Source organism: Saccoglossus kowalevskii, chromosome 13 (assembly GCF_978046115.1).
Source record: "Saccoglossus kowalevskii chromosome 13, keSacKowa6.1, whole genome shotgun sequence".
Classification (NCBI taxonomy): Eukaryota; Metazoa; Hemichordata; class Enteropneusta; family Harrimaniidae; genus Saccoglossus; species Saccoglossus kowalevskii.
The window spans coordinates 11,030,866-11,048,545 of NC_140653.1; the positions used below are offsets into that span (position 1 = coordinate 11,030,866).

Below are 17,680 nucleotides of genomic sequence, written 5' to 3' on the forward strand. Positions count from 1 at the left end.
AGTTATCTATCTCACATGTACAGTACAGTCTGGGCATAACTTAACCTAACTTGCAGACTGGCTATCAGCTGACTTTCATAAGCTGACTATTTTTAAAGAGCGTATCAGTGTCATCAATAATTTCAACTTATTCTTCTTAGTATTCACCTACATTACCTACATATTTAGGCAATTTACTGTGCACAATTTACATATGTTGCAGTTAAAAAGCAAGCCACCTTAAAGCTGTACATCAGAACCCATAACAAATACAAGAAAGACAACAAAACTCACCACATTATGGGAGGATGGTTCAATGTACTTGACTGTTGCAAACCTGGCTAGGCCGTCTTCATGTACAAATATCCGAAACGGATCGCAGGATGTCACAAGTACGTATATACGTAGGTCAAATTTGAACGTATCTATAACAAAAGGCTGGAAGACACAAACAACAAAGTCAATGCAAACTTTGTAATTACTGTAACCCATTTAAATTTTTGCTGCTTTCAATAATTTAGTGTTCAGGAGAGCAGCATTTTGAGAAAGACTTTATGACCCCAGTGCAATTTTCACGGCTACAAAAATCATGTCTCTTGCAAAATAAAAAAAATTTACAATATTTGTTTTAATTTCAAATCATCATAGCTCCCAAGAAATAGATTTTTGATTACTTTTTTCAGCAGCCACCTCAAAATGAAATACTCAACATAGAACAGACAATCACTTGCATTATACCTACCTTTGAAATGTACTGTTGGCACAGCATGTGTTCCCCGGGCTTAATATCTTTTGGATTTTTTGTAACAAAGATTCCTTTTCCTTGGCACCCGCTTTCCGGTTTACAAATGTAAGTCTTATTTTTCTTACTCCTACAAAAGGCTTGAAAGTCACCATAGCTGAAAGGAAGAAAATGGTAAAGATATGAGAATGGGGAAATGAGTAAATTGTAAACCTGATTCTAGGCTAGAATTGTATATGACATTGGGAATAAAATGCAATGATCATATACTCAAATTTGTAGTCTCTCAAAATGTCTGTTAAATTCCATGGTGGTCATGCAATTGCAGAATTTTTGGAGTACACATTTGGTGATATTTTTGAAATTAATAATCAAACATACTACAATTGGTATTACATCTGCCATTATGAGAAAGTGTTTTAGTCGATGAAATACGGCACAAATTAAAATTTCCAAAGTTTTTTGTTTTCATCTGATGCTAACATCTTCTCCATTGATATTTTTACTATGATGCAATGTATGACACCTGTTTTACTCCATTTTTTTCTATTCATCTTTGCTATGCATGGAGGCTTTTAGCAGGTGATGTATCAAACAAATGTATATCTGTTGCATTCAACAATTAATTATTCTACAAAAACGAAATTTTAAGGCAATCAAATAAACTTATGTGAAAATGGATTTCGTATACGTCATCAATGATGAAGTACCATTTTTGCAAATTAGAACTAGAATGTTATTGTGGATACTCACTCTGCTGGAAGGCACCATGATCTTGGAAAAACATTGAACTCTTTAGGAAACAGCTTCAAAAGACGGTTCATATTACGGGCTAGTAAATCTTTTCGACAAATCTCACTCATACCAGGAAAATGGTTAATTTTCTATTAATGAGAAAAAAAAAACACAATTAACAAGAAAAGGTAACACTTTGTAGCTATTGCCATAGCTATACTGGCAAAAACCCCAAACAAGTTCAACATGAGGTTCATGGTTGATAAAGTCACTCCAAGGTTATCATGCAGAATACTTTGATGTTATTAGTCACAGAAGAGTAAACAGCATTCAAAATATTCCAAAATCAAAAGCGTGACATTGGAAGACTTGCCCGTGACCACACAGTTATCGCATGTTGTAGAGAATTTAATTACATCGATACCAAGCGAACCGTGACTAGACTATAAAGTGAATAGAGTCTTCATATGAAATTATTATTTTCATAACTTGAAGTGAAAATCTGAGTAGCTATATCACCAGGAACAGATAAATTAAGCGTGATGATAAAATGGGCAAATCAACCGTGACATATACAATTAAAGTGTTGGCATGACAACTGCACCACATGTTTGTTTATGTTTTGTCATCAATCTGCCATGTTTGGTTGCTACATGTAGGTTGGATGTTTGGTTGCTAGGTTGTTAAATACGTCATCCAGGTTTTTTAGGGCATATGGAAGGTTCTAGAAATTTTCCTTGAAAGATATCTCCATCACTCATGCATACCCGATAAATATCAAGGCTACTACATTGGTAGATGTATTGTAGTTATATAAACAGGAGAAAGACAGAATTGAATTTGATTTATGCATCATGTATAATAGACATCAAAGGGAAACCCACACACACACACACACACACAAAAAACACACTTAAATTCTTTCTATTTGGCAGACTTAAAGAAACATACCTGAAACCTTTTCATTTCCATAACTCTTTCCAGCGCTACTGAATAATCTGTCCAATACAGCGACCAGTCTTCATCTTCACCCACTTCCCGGAAACCCATCCTTTTGGCAACTCTTCGTACTAGAATAACAAGATTTAAGCCAAGCTCAGTATTATATTTAGAAATGAAACAACACATGTGTGCAGAAAGAATCATATATTCCCCATGACCCCATAGACTGAGATCAAACCACATTTCAGGAGGACTAAACAATTTTTAGACGAATTAAAAATCGTTAAAATTTGAAAATGTATCACATACTGTAAAGGGGGTAATTATTCACTGGGTTTTAAATTAGCTTATTTCGCTGACTGGAAAAATGCGCTAAATTAAAACCCAGTGAATATGTAAAATTTAGCATAGAACACATTATCTAAATGACGAAACCGTGAATTTAAAACCCAATGAATATGCCCAAAATGGTAAATCAGTGAAATTTAAACCCAGTGAAAATTAGTCATTTTACAGTATTGCAATTCATGCAAATTCAGACAATCAGTTATTTCACATAACATTCCCAATACTACTATACAGATTTAGGAATGCCTAATTTACATATCACTGTAAAAAAAATACTTTGGAAATAGCTGAACCACGAAAAATATTGGAATTTAATTCTTACATTTAAAATTCTGAAATTTATACACATTCATTTATTATTATGCAATCAAAAGTTGGACCAGCAATTAGTCTAGAATATGGGTAAATAGGAATTCAACGTGTTTCTAGACTGTATGTATGGCTGTATTTTTCTTGTAACATTGTTTCCTAAGGTTTCATGTGTGATAACCTAAAGTATGCAACAGTTCCCCTGACTTATAAGGTTAGTTGTACAATGATTTATCAGAACATCTTGTATGCTTTTGCACATAAAGAAGAATCAAACAGAAAAGAGTTGTTTGTCTGTATAAAAAATGTTAGCCTTACAAAATTATGTGAAAGCTTTACATCAGTGATTAGACAGTGAATACTAGATGCCCCCCATATTGTAATGAGGTCACAACTAGAAGTGACTACATACAGTAAGCCTCTATTATTCATCGTAGAGCAGGCACTCAGTCGTAACTAGACCTATTCAATACAATAATAAAAAACTTTACGATATTGGTTTTTCAAAAGATTTTCACTTACTTGATTCATATTTGCAGTTAGTTGTGTTGATACCAATCCACCTAAAATAAACAATTAAAGCAAATTTATTAAAAAAAAAAATATATAATTATTTCAACACAGCCTCTAACAAAACTCTGTTGGAGCTTTTTTAGACAATAGATATCAGCTATCTGTGGTGGTTTTCAGCAGCCGATGTATTAATTTAGAGTGGTGGTCGTTATGACCCATGGATCCCATGCACCAGATACAATGCATGTAAACAAATTTGATTACACACTGCATGACAATGATCGCCTTTTAAATTTACATAAAAGATAATAGGATGGCCATGATAATAATTGGAGTATACCTGTTCATCTCACAGTGACTCTATTGGAATTTGATGGTGCCAATATATTGTATTGAAGCAATCCACTTGAATTCATTCACCATTTATATATGATATTAATTATTAATGAATGCTTGTCATACTCAATAATATTTAAAACATAATCACTTCAAAGATATGATAGGTTATTATATTATAGGTTTCATTATTAAAACAGCAGAATTTCTGCTAAATGTACCTTGATAGGTGGATTCAGATAACACTATTCATTTCAACTTGTACCTCACATTCAATGGTTCTTATTCAGTAGAAAGTGTTCTGTGATTACACCAAGTCAGAGATGACTTATATTCATGCACATACTACCGGTATGCAATTTTTCAGTGTTGATCTTGCAACTTTGACATACTTTATTACGTGACAAAGATGACAAGAAGACTTTGGATAATCTGAAGTTCAGTCGATCAATATTTTAATGTCAGTAAACAGGTTCTAATACTTAATTTATTGTATTGTAATGTAGATAAACCTGATTCACCTTTGGACTATTTTAATTCAGTTTGCAGTGTACCATAAAGGGTACTCCAAACCAAGCATTCATCACAGGTGAGTTAATGGACACTTGCAGTACATGTCAACGTAGTGACCAATTTACATACCAATTGAGTTAACACTTTTTCTATTGTTATCCTTGGTTAACGTATCTATTATTTACACCACAGCGTCACAAAGATTTTTCGAGACCTGCAGTATGTGCTTTTTTAAGACAGACTGAATCTAATATCACAGGCATTATAAGTTCCTACTCGCACAAGAAGACCTGAGAAAATTTACAGATCAAAACAATCCAAGTTTTTAACTTCGCTTTCAAAATTGACAAAAGCTAACTGGTATTGAAATTGAAGATATGACTACCAGTTTAGTACGTATAAAGAAGACTGTAGACATACTGCGTCACGTAGGAATTGTTCAAACCCTGGCAAAATGCCATCAAATTAAAACATGCAGTGAGTATTGTTACCTGAAAAGAGTTTTAAACACTGGCCATTGCTGACTCTAACAATAAAAACTCGGTTCTTCACAATACAATGCAGCACAGCCAGCTATTGTTGCTGACCAACAAAGAAATAAACAAAAGTATTCTAGATACAATGTAGACCAACAATAAAAGAAACAACACAGTAAATAATAACTCACCGTTTCCGCTTCTTCTTCTTTTTCTTGATGGCTGTTGGCTGGTCTTCAGCCTTTTCTTTGTCATTCTCTGTAATACTTTTTCCGTCCTCGCCACCGCTTTCCCCCGCCTCTCCGTAGACCTCATCCTCTATGTCACCCTCGCCATCCAGTTCATCTACATCATTATCGCTTTGTTCCTCCTCGCTGTTGATCCGCTTAGCATCTTCATCATCCTTGTCTTTATTGATCATTGTTTGGATACTATGAGATAGAAATCAGTCGGTAATTTATCGGTACTTTTATCTGGTTAAGTCATTGTAAAAGTATGAGCTGGCAGATAGAGAAAGAAGGTACTGATAGAGCAGTACCACTACACAACATAGATCTGGCCAAAAAGATCCTCTTAGATGCATGTACATACACCCGATGATATCAAGTGCGTCTTTTTCTGATTTTGACTGGTTAAGCCAATCTGCATAAACATGTTTGACCATAGTCTTGTATCTGGTACAAAATAACTGGAAGACAGTAAATGCATTTCACTTGCTCAAAACTTAGAGGTAGATGGCATACATATCAAGTACCTAATACAGAATGCTTCAAATTGAGTATTAATGACTTTATCCTTGAGTACATAGAATTTCATTACCCTCTGAATAAGATAAGTGTTGAATTTATTAACATTCGACCAAGTTAGAGTATTTTACTGCAATAAATTAAAAGAAAAAGAAGAGAATAAAGGCCTCAGCATGTAAGGTTTAATAATATACCAAGTGATTGTTAGCAGTGCAATAAAAGAGTCATATAAACCGACCATGCTCTCTTTTAAAGAGTGATAAGACAGTGAACTAAGAAGCTGGACTTCAACTTGTGCTATTTTACACTAAAAACACATGGACCAACTTCAACAAATTTTCAACTGCAAATACAATTTCTTTACCAAAATTTGTACACAGTGTATTGTTGAGTTAACAGCAGAATAAAAGGTTTTACTTTTTCTTACAAATTGTTAAACATGAGCATCCATTTAATCTAATTGAAAAATTAATTCTAGAATGTTTTTAAAATTGTCCCATTCCACTTACCCATGTATACATATATACACATGAACCCCTAAATTAATACATGTATAGTTAGTATACAGGACACTAGTTAAACTTGCTTATAAGTACAGTGTTCGTGAAAATTGAGTGTGTTCTCTGAAAACCAAATGACTTATGTCCCTTGCGAAGTTTGAGTTTCTAATATTTAAGAGCTTCATTTTGCATATCACTCGACCAGTCAGATGGAACACACTGCATGCAATTATCTTTTTTTAATTTTTTCATTTAAAAAAAAACATAATAAGACATAACCTAGTCTAGACACTAATGGAAACATGATTCCAAAATGTTTATCATGGTATTATGTTAACATATGGCATCTTATGACTTCTGTTGATTTTTCATCTTGGTTACAAAGAGATTTAAATGTCACAAAATAAATTGAATGGAAATATGATGACCCGATCACCACATATCATATATACAAAATGTATGCACGTCAACTTTCGTAACTCAGCACTGTTTGAAACCAGACTTAAAACAAAATAATCAGAACTAGTAGTCACTCACAATAAAAAAAAAATGTGGAAAAAAACACTTAATTGTAATTTTTTTTAAAAATGCATAAAATAATTTTATTTTGCAGTACAAATTCATCACTAGACAATCAACCTAAGCGTCATACAAGTATACAGCTTTGCAACTAGGCAACATGCATATAAACGTCATCAACGCAATATAATTATAGGACTCCTGTACCTGTAACACAGCCTTTCATCATTAATCTAATCCGCTAACAAGCAAAACCAATTGAACATGAGAGATAGCGCTCTCTTGGCTTATCAGTGGTTAAATTAATTACAAGCTTTTCTTTTCAATACTTTAATGAAAATGACTATTAAATCCATTATTTATATATTTTTCATATTCTGTGGGTTGGAATATAATAATGCAGTTATGTTATTAGAATAAAATAGATTACATTTTTTGGCTATTTCTTTGTATAATAATAACAAAGCTGGTCAATCTTTTCCCAGCAATAATGATTGCTCTGGTTGAAAGTGAAGCAAACTGTCAACAATTTCAGGAATATACCGTATTTGCTCTATTTAGAAATACAAGGGCTTATTTCAGCTGCCTCACTAGAATTCCAACCTGGCACTATTTGAAGTGTTTCTCCAATAGCAGTGTACATAAACCAAAAATTGCATTCATTGTATTTTGAATCATTAAAATATATGACTTAAATATACCTGTCCTGTCATGTCATTCATGTAAGCGTATGCCCTATTGATACAGCAAATATAGCATCATACGTTATGTAGACATGTTTGACAGGTCATTTTAATGAGCAAGTGCTTAGAGAAATATATAATCATCAATAACAAGAACAAGTCTTCCACTTAAAGGATTTTAATCACCAACCTAAAAGCCTGAATGTCACGCAATGTTCTCATCAGTTGAAAACTTCAAACATGAAAACCACAATGTCCTTGTCAACTTTTCTTTAACAATGCAGTATTCCTCTAAGACATTGGCAGCAGTGTTTCTAATGACTTTCCTACCTGAGGTTACTTGACTATGAAGGCCCAGAACACATACATTATATTGTGCAGAATGCAAAAACAACAAAATAGGGTGTAGTAGGAAATTATAGAAAATGTTTATAAATTATATTGAATATTTCAATTTATTGAAGTACTGTAATAAAGTACATGTAACCGACATGTTATGCCCAAAAGGAAAGTCTAAAACATGGAATTCTGAATCGTTAATATAATTGGCTAAAACGTTCAGATCCATCGGCAGGGTTGATTGGTTAAATAACAATCAGATAGGGGCATGTAATATTACACCGAAAGGCCCATATATACTCTCAATCCAGTATGAAGAGTGGTAGGCGTTACCACACACTGTGTTTGATATGGGTCCTATGCACCATATACACCGCATGTCAAATATAATGTTTGTTTATATAAAATATAAACATGTGCCGTAACACTACTATTGCCATTTAATGTCACAATGTCGTCTGTAAACATTTGTATTTGTGTGAAAACAAAGAAGATGAACTGATCTGTCTGAGAAATGTAGTAACAAGAAAAATGCTCTGTGGATCATTAATTAATTTTTTGAGTGATGTTTCTCTGCGTATTAAAAAAGTTCAGGTCAGCAGGTGAAACAACCCCTCCACAATATAACATTTTTCAGTATAAATGACATGCACAACATCCCATGGAAACCACTCATTTGGATGCAAGCATACATGTACTGTATAATACTTTATTTTAGCTGGAATTAAATTTCGCTGAAAAGACATTTATTTCGCATGGATTTTATTTTTTCTGATTTTGAATGAGTTGAATGTGAAATATAGGAAAAAAGATACATTCGCTGAATTTATTTTCATTGAATCATCCCTGAAAATAGTAAAAATTAATTCCATTCGAAAATAAAGTATTTTAATACAGTATCACACTGAAAAATATTTGAAGTAGAGCACAATGACTTTTTAATAAATCTATAGTGAAAAGAACATGGTACTGATAGTCCTGTAAACAATACATGTTCAGTATTGTTGAGCACTGGTTGTATGTGTAAGGATGTTTTCAATCACATAAATAAGATACACACCATACATGTACATCTCAAGTCTATTCCTAAGTCAATTTTATGATTATAATTTTAGATGCAAATTGATATACCCTGGTATATATCTATCCCAATTGTAACAGTCAATTTTTATGTGTATGGTTATATAGTTGTTTATATAAGGACCAAAATACCAAACCTACAAGTTTAAGTGAAACACACTTTCGTTGAGTTGAACAAGGGTCATTTAAGTAACACATATGTGCAAGAATCAATGAAAATCACAAATTTTGTAGTAATGAAAATTTCTCAGGTGTCAGTGATTTTCGCAAAATATGTCTTCAAGAATGCCAAAAAATCACGAAAAATTACTAGCAGTGAAAAGAAAATGTTTTACAGTAGATGTCTGCTGTGTATAAACCATTTCCTAATATAAGAGTAAATCAGAAAATGCTGAAAAAAATTCAAAATGTACGCTTATAAATATTTATCTGAAATGCATACATGTATATGAAATGAAAAGGCAACAATTGTGTTATCTGGAACTATAAACCTTCCCAGAATTACATATAACTTTCATCACGTTGGTTGGCAGATTAAGAATCAAGACCAAAGGCTAGTAACTTGCATGTACAGAGTCGGCACACACAAAGACCCAGTTATAACCTTTATTGTCCTAGTCAAAGTGAGTGTAAATAACTGTATTATTGTATCCTCCTGGCAATGCTTAAATGTTCTGAACATTAATAATACTTAGTAAAAGACAGGCAGAAACTATATATGCGTAATCAATCAATAGTTATTCTATTCTTTTGAGCTGTATTGTGGTCTGTTGCCAGGCCATATAACTATCTCGCCATTTACTGTGGAATAAAAAAACATTCCAAACTATAGCAATCGACCAAGACAATTACTTCTGCTAGTATAATGATGCACACTCACTGGTAGCATGCAAAAAGAATTGTAATGTTGATACGGCTTTGGCATTTGTACTTTTATTAGATATGGGAAAATGGACAGAAACTTGGGGTTGGACAATAGGTGAATACACCACACTGCAATTTAAAGCACACTGTATGAGTAACGAAACTTAAGCATACTTTTTAAGTTGAATTTAAGTGAAATTTAAAAAAAAAATGTTCACAATGCAATACACCTACGCACAATGTGTGCTCTGCACTGTAGGTAACATCATTGTTATGGCGTTGAGCTACTAAAAGGTATGGGATTTTTTATACACGGCTTCAGGCACGGAGTAATTGTATGTAACAGCTTTTTAATACTGGTTGATCTAGCTGTACCATGTGTACAATTTGAAACATATTATTTGAGTGCATGCTGAGGTTAAATTGAGTTGTTAACTCGCTATCACAGTAAATACGAATTTTTCGAGTACTATGCATCACCTGTCGGGCTGGTGACATTTCTGAATGCATGTGTGTATGCACTTTATACGGCAAGTGTATTTTCTCATCCACCCAAAACACAATTCAGGGTTCAAATGAAAATAATACTGCCATACAAAAAAACTGTTTTTGAAATGTTACGGTCACATTACCCTCTACAAATAGTCACCCTTTTATGGTGCAACTCATCCGTGATATTGCTTTAGAAATGCAGAATGCGAAAAAACATCTGAACCAATTATTTTATGTTGATGATAGACTGAGATCTGACTTTATAATCTGACAAATCTGTGTTAGGGGAAATGAAGAACGCCACCAGCATGAATAATATCATGTATGTATCTAGTGAGCTATAAACTAAATAACCAAAAAAGTATACAGGGATGCCACTGAACACATAGTCTACATGCTTGTGATTATGCCTATCACAAGGAATGGCACTTGTTGTTAACAACCTTGGCATTTCATGTGAGAAATCAACAGTGTACAGTTTAATAATGTACGATCTTATCAATAGCAACAACCACCAACACTTCACCGTCGCTTGGTTTACAAGTTATCACTGGTTGTTAAAGCTCACTAAAAAATTATTCTTATCTCATATTGGTTTAACAAATCAATTAAAAACTGGTTTGCTGTACAATTATAAAAAAAAAGTTCATATAGTACTCGCACATTTCAGGTATAGCATTAAACAAGGTTTTGCAGGAAGAATTAAATGTCAACTTTTTGAATGCTTATATCAACAATAAGTATGTTCTCAAGTCAAGCAAACAATCCTGGATTACATCTTATATTCCTAGATACAAGTTCTACAGGATTTTCCAGAAGAATAGAAGTACTATGTAGATGTAAACAGTACCAGATTGCCATATTTGTTACATATACAAGTGGCAAATATTTACACAGACAGACATTAATCATATATGTTCAGCGGAAGATCACTGTTAGACTGACATTCCATTAAAATTATTCAATTGGTTGGGACAAATAAAGCCATTAGTTTTTTTACACCTTTTTAACAAAAAGCTTTGAATTTCTTGTTACCTCTACAACGACGTCACATTATAGCAAAATATCACAGAAGTTAATTACTGTAGTTAAACAAATTCCTGGCTTTATAGTTGAAAAACTAGGCAACAAGGAAAATGACTGTGTTAGTTAAATGCAAATGAAGGTAATTAGGTTATTTTTCTCAGATCAGGTACACAATGTCTAAAACTAAAATAGTCAATTAATTAAGATACCAAACCAATCATTGCGGGAGATCATCAGAGACACATGAAGTATTTGCTCTCTTAGAAGCACACATAACCCAACAAATTTAAAAATAAATAAATAAATGCTGGTATAACGCATTATTGCCATTATTTTTCTTGCCACAAGTTTGAAGCAATATTTTTCAAAATTGTATGCTTTTTTCTGTAATTTATTTTGTCAATCGTTAAAGGGTTAATTAATAAATAGGCCAACAATTAAATTCTGCTCATTAATCCACAGAAGTAGATATTTGGAAGGTGAAAGGGGGTGTCTACTGAGATGATCAAATTAAGCCTTGGATAATCTGAGATTAATCTGACCTAACATTAACGTTATCTGGAATGACATAGATAAAATGATCACATGCTACCACACACGCATATGATGATTACATCAATCCCGCAGCTATTGTATTATAGCAGCTGTTACAAATTGAAATCCTTGTCTATATATTTGACATACAGGGCTTCAATATTCTGAGGCACCAAATTTCAAAGCCATAATTTCTGAAACTGTCTGAAATTTTAAAGGCAATAATTGACTATTTTCAAAGGAATCAAGGCATATGCCTCCACAAATTTCAAACCCTGCATGTTTATTAAACCCTATTTTTGCTCAATTTTCATTTGACAGTTAAATCAGCAAAAATAAAAACCTAGGGAAAATATAAAAAAAAAACTATTTACAAAATACGTTGAATTTCTGGTTTATGACAATTTTAAAAATAAAAAGTATAGCTCAGATACAAGACTATTGTGAAGGTCAAGATTCCCCATACATTACATATCTATATAGGTTATAGGCTATCTTGGTTATCTCACTGACCTCTGAAAATACCCATCTAATATTAATTGACCGTATTTTGAAATGTTGATCTATTTTCAGGTATGGGTTATCCCCCCACAAGTTGTCCCACAAGTCAGCGTGATATTAAACAAAAAATTATATTTACAGCATAGGTATCTTATTTTATCAATATATATATACTGTGATAATGTTGATTGAACATCAGCAAAACAGTAATATAACGAAGACTGTTGAGGGATGTATTAATACCAACCTTTAAAAATAAGATTTCCTCCTGATACTTTTTACATTTGTTCCTGCAATAAAATTAAGATATTTTCTTCAATATAAAATGTGGAGAGCAATTGATGTACATGATACATGTACTTACATGATACGGACATTGTGCTACAGGAAGTTATTAATTTTTCTCATAAATGAAATGATAAATTGTCAATTTGTATTAAACTTGACTGCATATATCTAACATTCCTGAACACACAGGACTTATGGTGTACTACCATAACCAGGGAAAAAAAAGTATTGTTCACTGTTCTGGCACATCTTGCACGGACTTGGGGCATAGTCAAGGGTCAACTTCAATCAACCACCCTAGCTGACAAATATGCACACGAATATGAGAAACCGACGAGGTACCTTATTTTTGAAACGACAGTTTCACTATATATGCGAGAAACATGCTGACCCGCAATGTTACTGAAAGTTTCAAAGCTGTGACTGTGTCAAACAAGACCAGTTTTGTCGTCGATCGCTAACCATGCACGAGCAGTTCGGACGTCTTCTGTCGGCTGATACTCAGCCCGTTCGAAACTTCGACAACAACACAACATGTAAATGTGCAGGACGAGTAGCTTACCTGTATGAGTTTCACAGCATATGGATGGTAACATACAACACAAAAATCATACGTATTCCTTAAATTATTTCAACTTGTCTTGAAATGTTATAAAAACATTGTTATATTAATGAACGTATCCATAACTGTCGGCCTATCTTTCACAACATCAACATGGCGAGGTCCATAGTTAACATTAGCATTGCATTTTAAAATTAATGCGCGTGAATCTTGGTCGATTAACTGTACTTAACAGCAATAAATATTATGCTATTATTATTTGTAGTATCAGTATAATCAAAGTAGTATTTTTAGGGTGATTGATAAACTACAAAGCGAAAATATTAGTCATACGTGAGGAATTATTACCACTTTTGCGGAAGGAGATATTTGTTTTAGACAGTGTTGCGATCAAAACAATCGCTATAGAAGCCAACTGCGCAGACTGGATTCTGATTGGTTGTTGGTTGCCTGGTAAACTGATCAGTCTGTTATATGTTCACTCTCGCCGAAATAAAATAAGTGTTTCAAAAATCATGAATAAAAATAAATAGAAACATTATTAAGGATTGCAACTGCACAATTTTGAGCAAGAGGGACATACCCCAATAAGGTTTTCAATATACTGAAATATTCACTTAACTCTTGACCTAGAGCTAACCTTTTTGTAACATACTTTAAAGTCACGTGTTTTCTCGCATCGAAAACACGGTCTCATCGAGACTTTGCTACGTGTACTGCACATGCGTGTACAAGTGGTAAAGTCGATCAAAATGGCTGGACAACAAGACGTGGACGAGTTATTTGAAGTGAAAAATGCTTTTTACTTGGGTAGTTTTCAGCAGTGTATAACGGAAGTTCAAAATCTAAAGGTATTTAATGTTTGAGTTCACGTTCTTGTAAATTCAAAGTATCCTCAATTCACCTGAATGGAGAAATACGCTACCGGTTTCTCCTACTTCCGGTAAAATCGCGTGTCAGCTGTATTATACACTACTGAAGTTTATTTCCAGAATTCACTAAACAAACCGATGGAACTTGTCAACTTATATATTTTTTAAAAATTTTTAGCTCTTAGATAGATCTGTTCAATCGCCATATAATGAAATAATGTATGCACTTAATCTGATTTTATACAGTACCTTTGCATAATACATTACATGTACACGAACTACCCTACATGATGTACATGTATGGTGTGTATCTTATTTATATGATGGAGGTAAAAATAGAATAAATGCAGAGATGGCAAGAAAACTTAAATTTATTATGCTTGAAAAAGGTGTGATGTACCTAAAACTGGGTATTATTAATCCATAAGGAACTTCTGTACAAAGAGAATCACAGTGCGAGAGAGGAAGGGGGGAGATCACAGTCACTTGGGAGCTGAAAATTAAGGATGCTGTGTAGGTTTTTTTGCTTTGAAACCCAAAATTCTACTTTTTTGTATTTTTCAATGCTTGACTACAAGGAGCAAACACTCAGTAGGAAAAAAAGTGATTTGGATGTTTTTATAGGGTGTAAAAATCAATTTTTGTTAATTAAAAACAAAAGCACATGTCATTGTTTTGAAAGCTATGTTTTAATTAATCAGCCAAAGACATAATAGACAGATAATTTGCATAATAGTCACCACCCATAGCAAATATAAACAGTCTCTTGCATTCAGTACAAGCTCAGACTAGTAACACAAGTATTATTTTCGTTGAATTTCTCGCTCTTCAAACAGTCGATTATGAAACCGTCTTGGGGTCGACTATAACAGTGACGAAAGAAAACAAATCCAAAGAAATTTGGAGAAGAACGTTGACAGTATGTAAAGCGATTATTATTAAAATTTAATCATGAAAGGTACTAACGTTAGTACCTTCCACGATTTTATCGACTAGACCATGGAGGTATAAACAGAATGTAGAAAATTTGAGCACATGGCAGACTTAGTTTTCGTGACCAAATTACGTGTCATGGACTCCGACCACAATGAGTCGGAAGTGAAACACTTGGCCACACCACCGTCCCTCAACACGTGGCCACACGTAAAGCCTGAGACAATCAGCTGTAAAAGAAAACGTACGCGTCTGTGTGTGTGAGCATCCTTGTTTTACCTGTTTTATTTTTCTTAATCTTCACATTCTCAATAAATAACTTGACGGATTCAATTAAGTTAGATTTGTTGTACATGATATAGAAAGTGAACTGAATGTAAGATACCGGGAGTGGTCCCCGCCAGCGGTTGTTCCGGTACTATGCATTACGCGTTGAAGATGGAAGAAGAATCTTCACACTAATTTTGTCACAACAGTTTTGGGAACTAAAAAACGGAAAACTCGATTTATGGCGAACAGGTTATTTCACAAATCTACAAAATAATAACGCAAAAGCAAACAAACTGAAAATTCACCGCCCGGTGGACAGACAATTTTAAACCCAAGCGATCGCAACTCCCGATTCAGTTCAGTACTCGCTGTGACTTCTCTCACCCCCATTGCCATTCAAATCAGATAATTAAATACAGATCTTAGTCAAGACATCTCGCGTTATAAAAACAAAACTTGGAAAGAAAACTACATGTAGTTGACTCTGGTGGTGCGTTCAGCCACGGTTACTGGTTCAGCAGCGGAGCAAGAGAATGACCTTCCATAGAGGGCAATGTATGGTAATGAGTCTTCCAGAAAAGGAGTGTCTCCTCCCACAACTTAATAATGAATATGTAAATCATGACGTCATTTTGGCGCGACTTTGTCACGCCGTGAAACAGTGTTTCCTATTGGATTCGGAAGCATAATTTCGTACTTTATAACCAATTGCAACCACGCATATCCACACATCTGCGTGATTATGACAGACAGATACCATGACTAGTCGTTATGAGTTTGTTTTGATCCAAGGGACAAACGGATTTTGAGTTTAAATAGCCAACGATACGTTGCTGCTAAGTTGTTTTTGCCGTTTTCCCGGTTAAACAAAACAGCGATTCACGGCAACTGCAGGCCTTCGATCTCGAGTTCTAGTGGACGAATTATACTAATTTTTCGCACAGACACTCTTCGATATGTTGCCTCTCAAGCGGCGCTGGGATTTTTCTATTTTCCTATTTGTTTCGAAATTACGTTCTAATTTCTGAATACCGAAAAGAACAAGATCGCATTGTTTTTTCAAGATAGCTAAATTATTATTTCTTCTCCAACTATCATGTAGATATATATCTCAATCAACGCAGAATGGTGGTGAGCGTCGTCTGAAAAACTGTTTTGTTGCCAATGTTCCACTAAATTCGTTTATTCATTGGTTCAATTATTTTTTTACCGAAAATGGCTTCTGTGTTTACACAGAGATCACGTGACTTTACACGTCCATACACACACTATCTTGTCGATTTCACATTCAGTGTGAAATAAGCTTTCCATCAATATATAGCTTTGTATGGTTCAGTAAATATTTTATATGGAAACACCCGTTTAGAAAATCATTACCAAAAACCTATACAGCATCCTTAATAAACACTAATTTAAAAAAAAAAATCTTCCGCTATGTGCATATAAATAAACAAGTTGTGAAACATGGCACCGAGTAAATCGACCACTGTCGGCTTAAAATGTTGATTTCTTACCTTAAAGTGCGAAACAAAAAGTTCAGAAGGGGGTTGGGTGTTACGTTAATAACCATTGTTCATAATCGCTAACTTGGTTTTATTCAAAACTGCACAAATCCTGCGTTTTCTGGTGATATCCAACAATATTTCAGGCCCCAAGTGACTGTGGGGCAGATACAGGATCTCCTACAAGTAGTTTATAAATATACCCCGATTTAGTTGCAAGTATGAAGGGACTACAGTGTTTCCACATTTTGTATCAAACTCAGCCATAGCTGAGAATTCATTTACACTTGTTGTGACATTTATGACTTAAATAAATTATGTAAAGGTGTCGCATGGTTAAAATTAGTATGAAACTATGGCAAAATTTTGCATTGTTGAATGTGTTACTGGTACATTGTACAAAAATGTACGACAACAAATTTTTCTGGTAAAGCCCAACTGTTGCTCAGTGTCTGTTCAATAAGGATAGGACCCTTATACGCAACATACAACAATACAAATAGTTTGTTTAAACGATAATCTAACATTTGTATGACATCTGTAGTGTTTTATCATTGTCATCTATAATTAATGAGAGTGAGGCTATGCTGTTTAGATTAGATGTTGGGTAATTTGCGATTGGTCATTTTTGAGCTAGAAATTTTGTTCTAGTTAAAATTACAAACTGCTTGAAAGGCTCAATAGCATACTGTAAAATGACTAATTTTCACTTGGTTTAAATTTCGCTGATTTACCATTTCAGGCATATTCAGTGGATTTTAAATTCACGGTTTTATCATTTAGATAATGTGTTCTATGCTAAATTTTACATATTTACTGAGTTTTAATCTAGCACAGTATCTAGTCAGCGTAATAAGCAAAAGTAAAACCCAGTGAATAATTAATCCTTTTACAGTAATACAAATTAAAAGCTTGCGGAGTACTTGGGTAGAAATGGTCAATGCTCGCCACATATAAATTAATATTTTCAATAATTCTCTCTTCTCTAGCCATCTAATAAGGATGTGAAGACAGAAGCAGATATCTTTATGTACAGAGCGTATATATCACAGGTAATTTTATTTCTACAGTACCAT

The 17,680-nt window shown here is 33.7% G+C and overlaps 2 protein-coding genes across 6 annotated transcripts in view; one reads left to right on the plus strand and one right to left on the minus strand.

Moving 5' to 3' along the window:
- The window catches only part of LOC100371480 (tubulin polyglutamylase ttll6-like), a 30,060-nt gene extending 16,713 nt beyond the window's left edge, over nucleotides 1-13,347 (minus strand). For 3 of the 5 annotated variants that reach the window (XM_078012703.2, XM_085506916.1, XM_085506917.1), the window contains exons 1-8: nucleotides 13,028-13,344; nucleotides 12,425-12,467; nucleotides 5,085-5,324; nucleotides 3,578-3,618; nucleotides 2,408-2,526; nucleotides 1,475-1,605; nucleotides 722-878; nucleotides 274-417 (exon numbers count right to left, since the gene is read on the minus strand). In XM_078012703.2, the coding sequence (XP_077868829.1) occupies nucleotides 274-417; nucleotides 722-878; nucleotides 1,475-1,605; nucleotides 2,408-2,526; nucleotides 3,578-3,618; nucleotides 5,085-5,314 (822 nt within the window). In that variant the 5' untranslated portion in view covers nucleotides 5,315-5,324; nucleotides 12,425-12,467; nucleotides 13,028-13,344. Of the gene's footprint in view, nucleotides 1-273; nucleotides 418-721; nucleotides 879-1,474; nucleotides 1,606-2,407; nucleotides 2,527-3,577; nucleotides 3,619-5,084; nucleotides 5,325-12,424; nucleotides 12,468-13,027 lie in introns of all 5 variants that reach the window. The other 2 variants (XM_085506915.1, XM_085506918.1) reach the window with 2 other exon arrangements.
- A 377-nt stretch (nucleotides 13,348-13,724) lies between these two features.
- The window catches only part of LOC100371172 (coatomer subunit epsilon-like), a 34,316-nt gene continuing 30,360 nt past the window's right edge, over nucleotides 13,725-17,680 (plus strand). Inside the window, exons 1-2 of the mRNA XM_002738784.4 lie at nucleotides 13,725-13,878; nucleotides 17,594-17,656. Coding sequence (XP_002738830.3) covers nucleotides 13,750-13,878; nucleotides 17,594-17,656 — 192 coding nt within the window. The 5' untranslated portion in view covers nucleotides 13,725-13,749. The remainder of the gene's footprint in view (nucleotides 13,879-17,593; nucleotides 17,657-17,680) is intronic.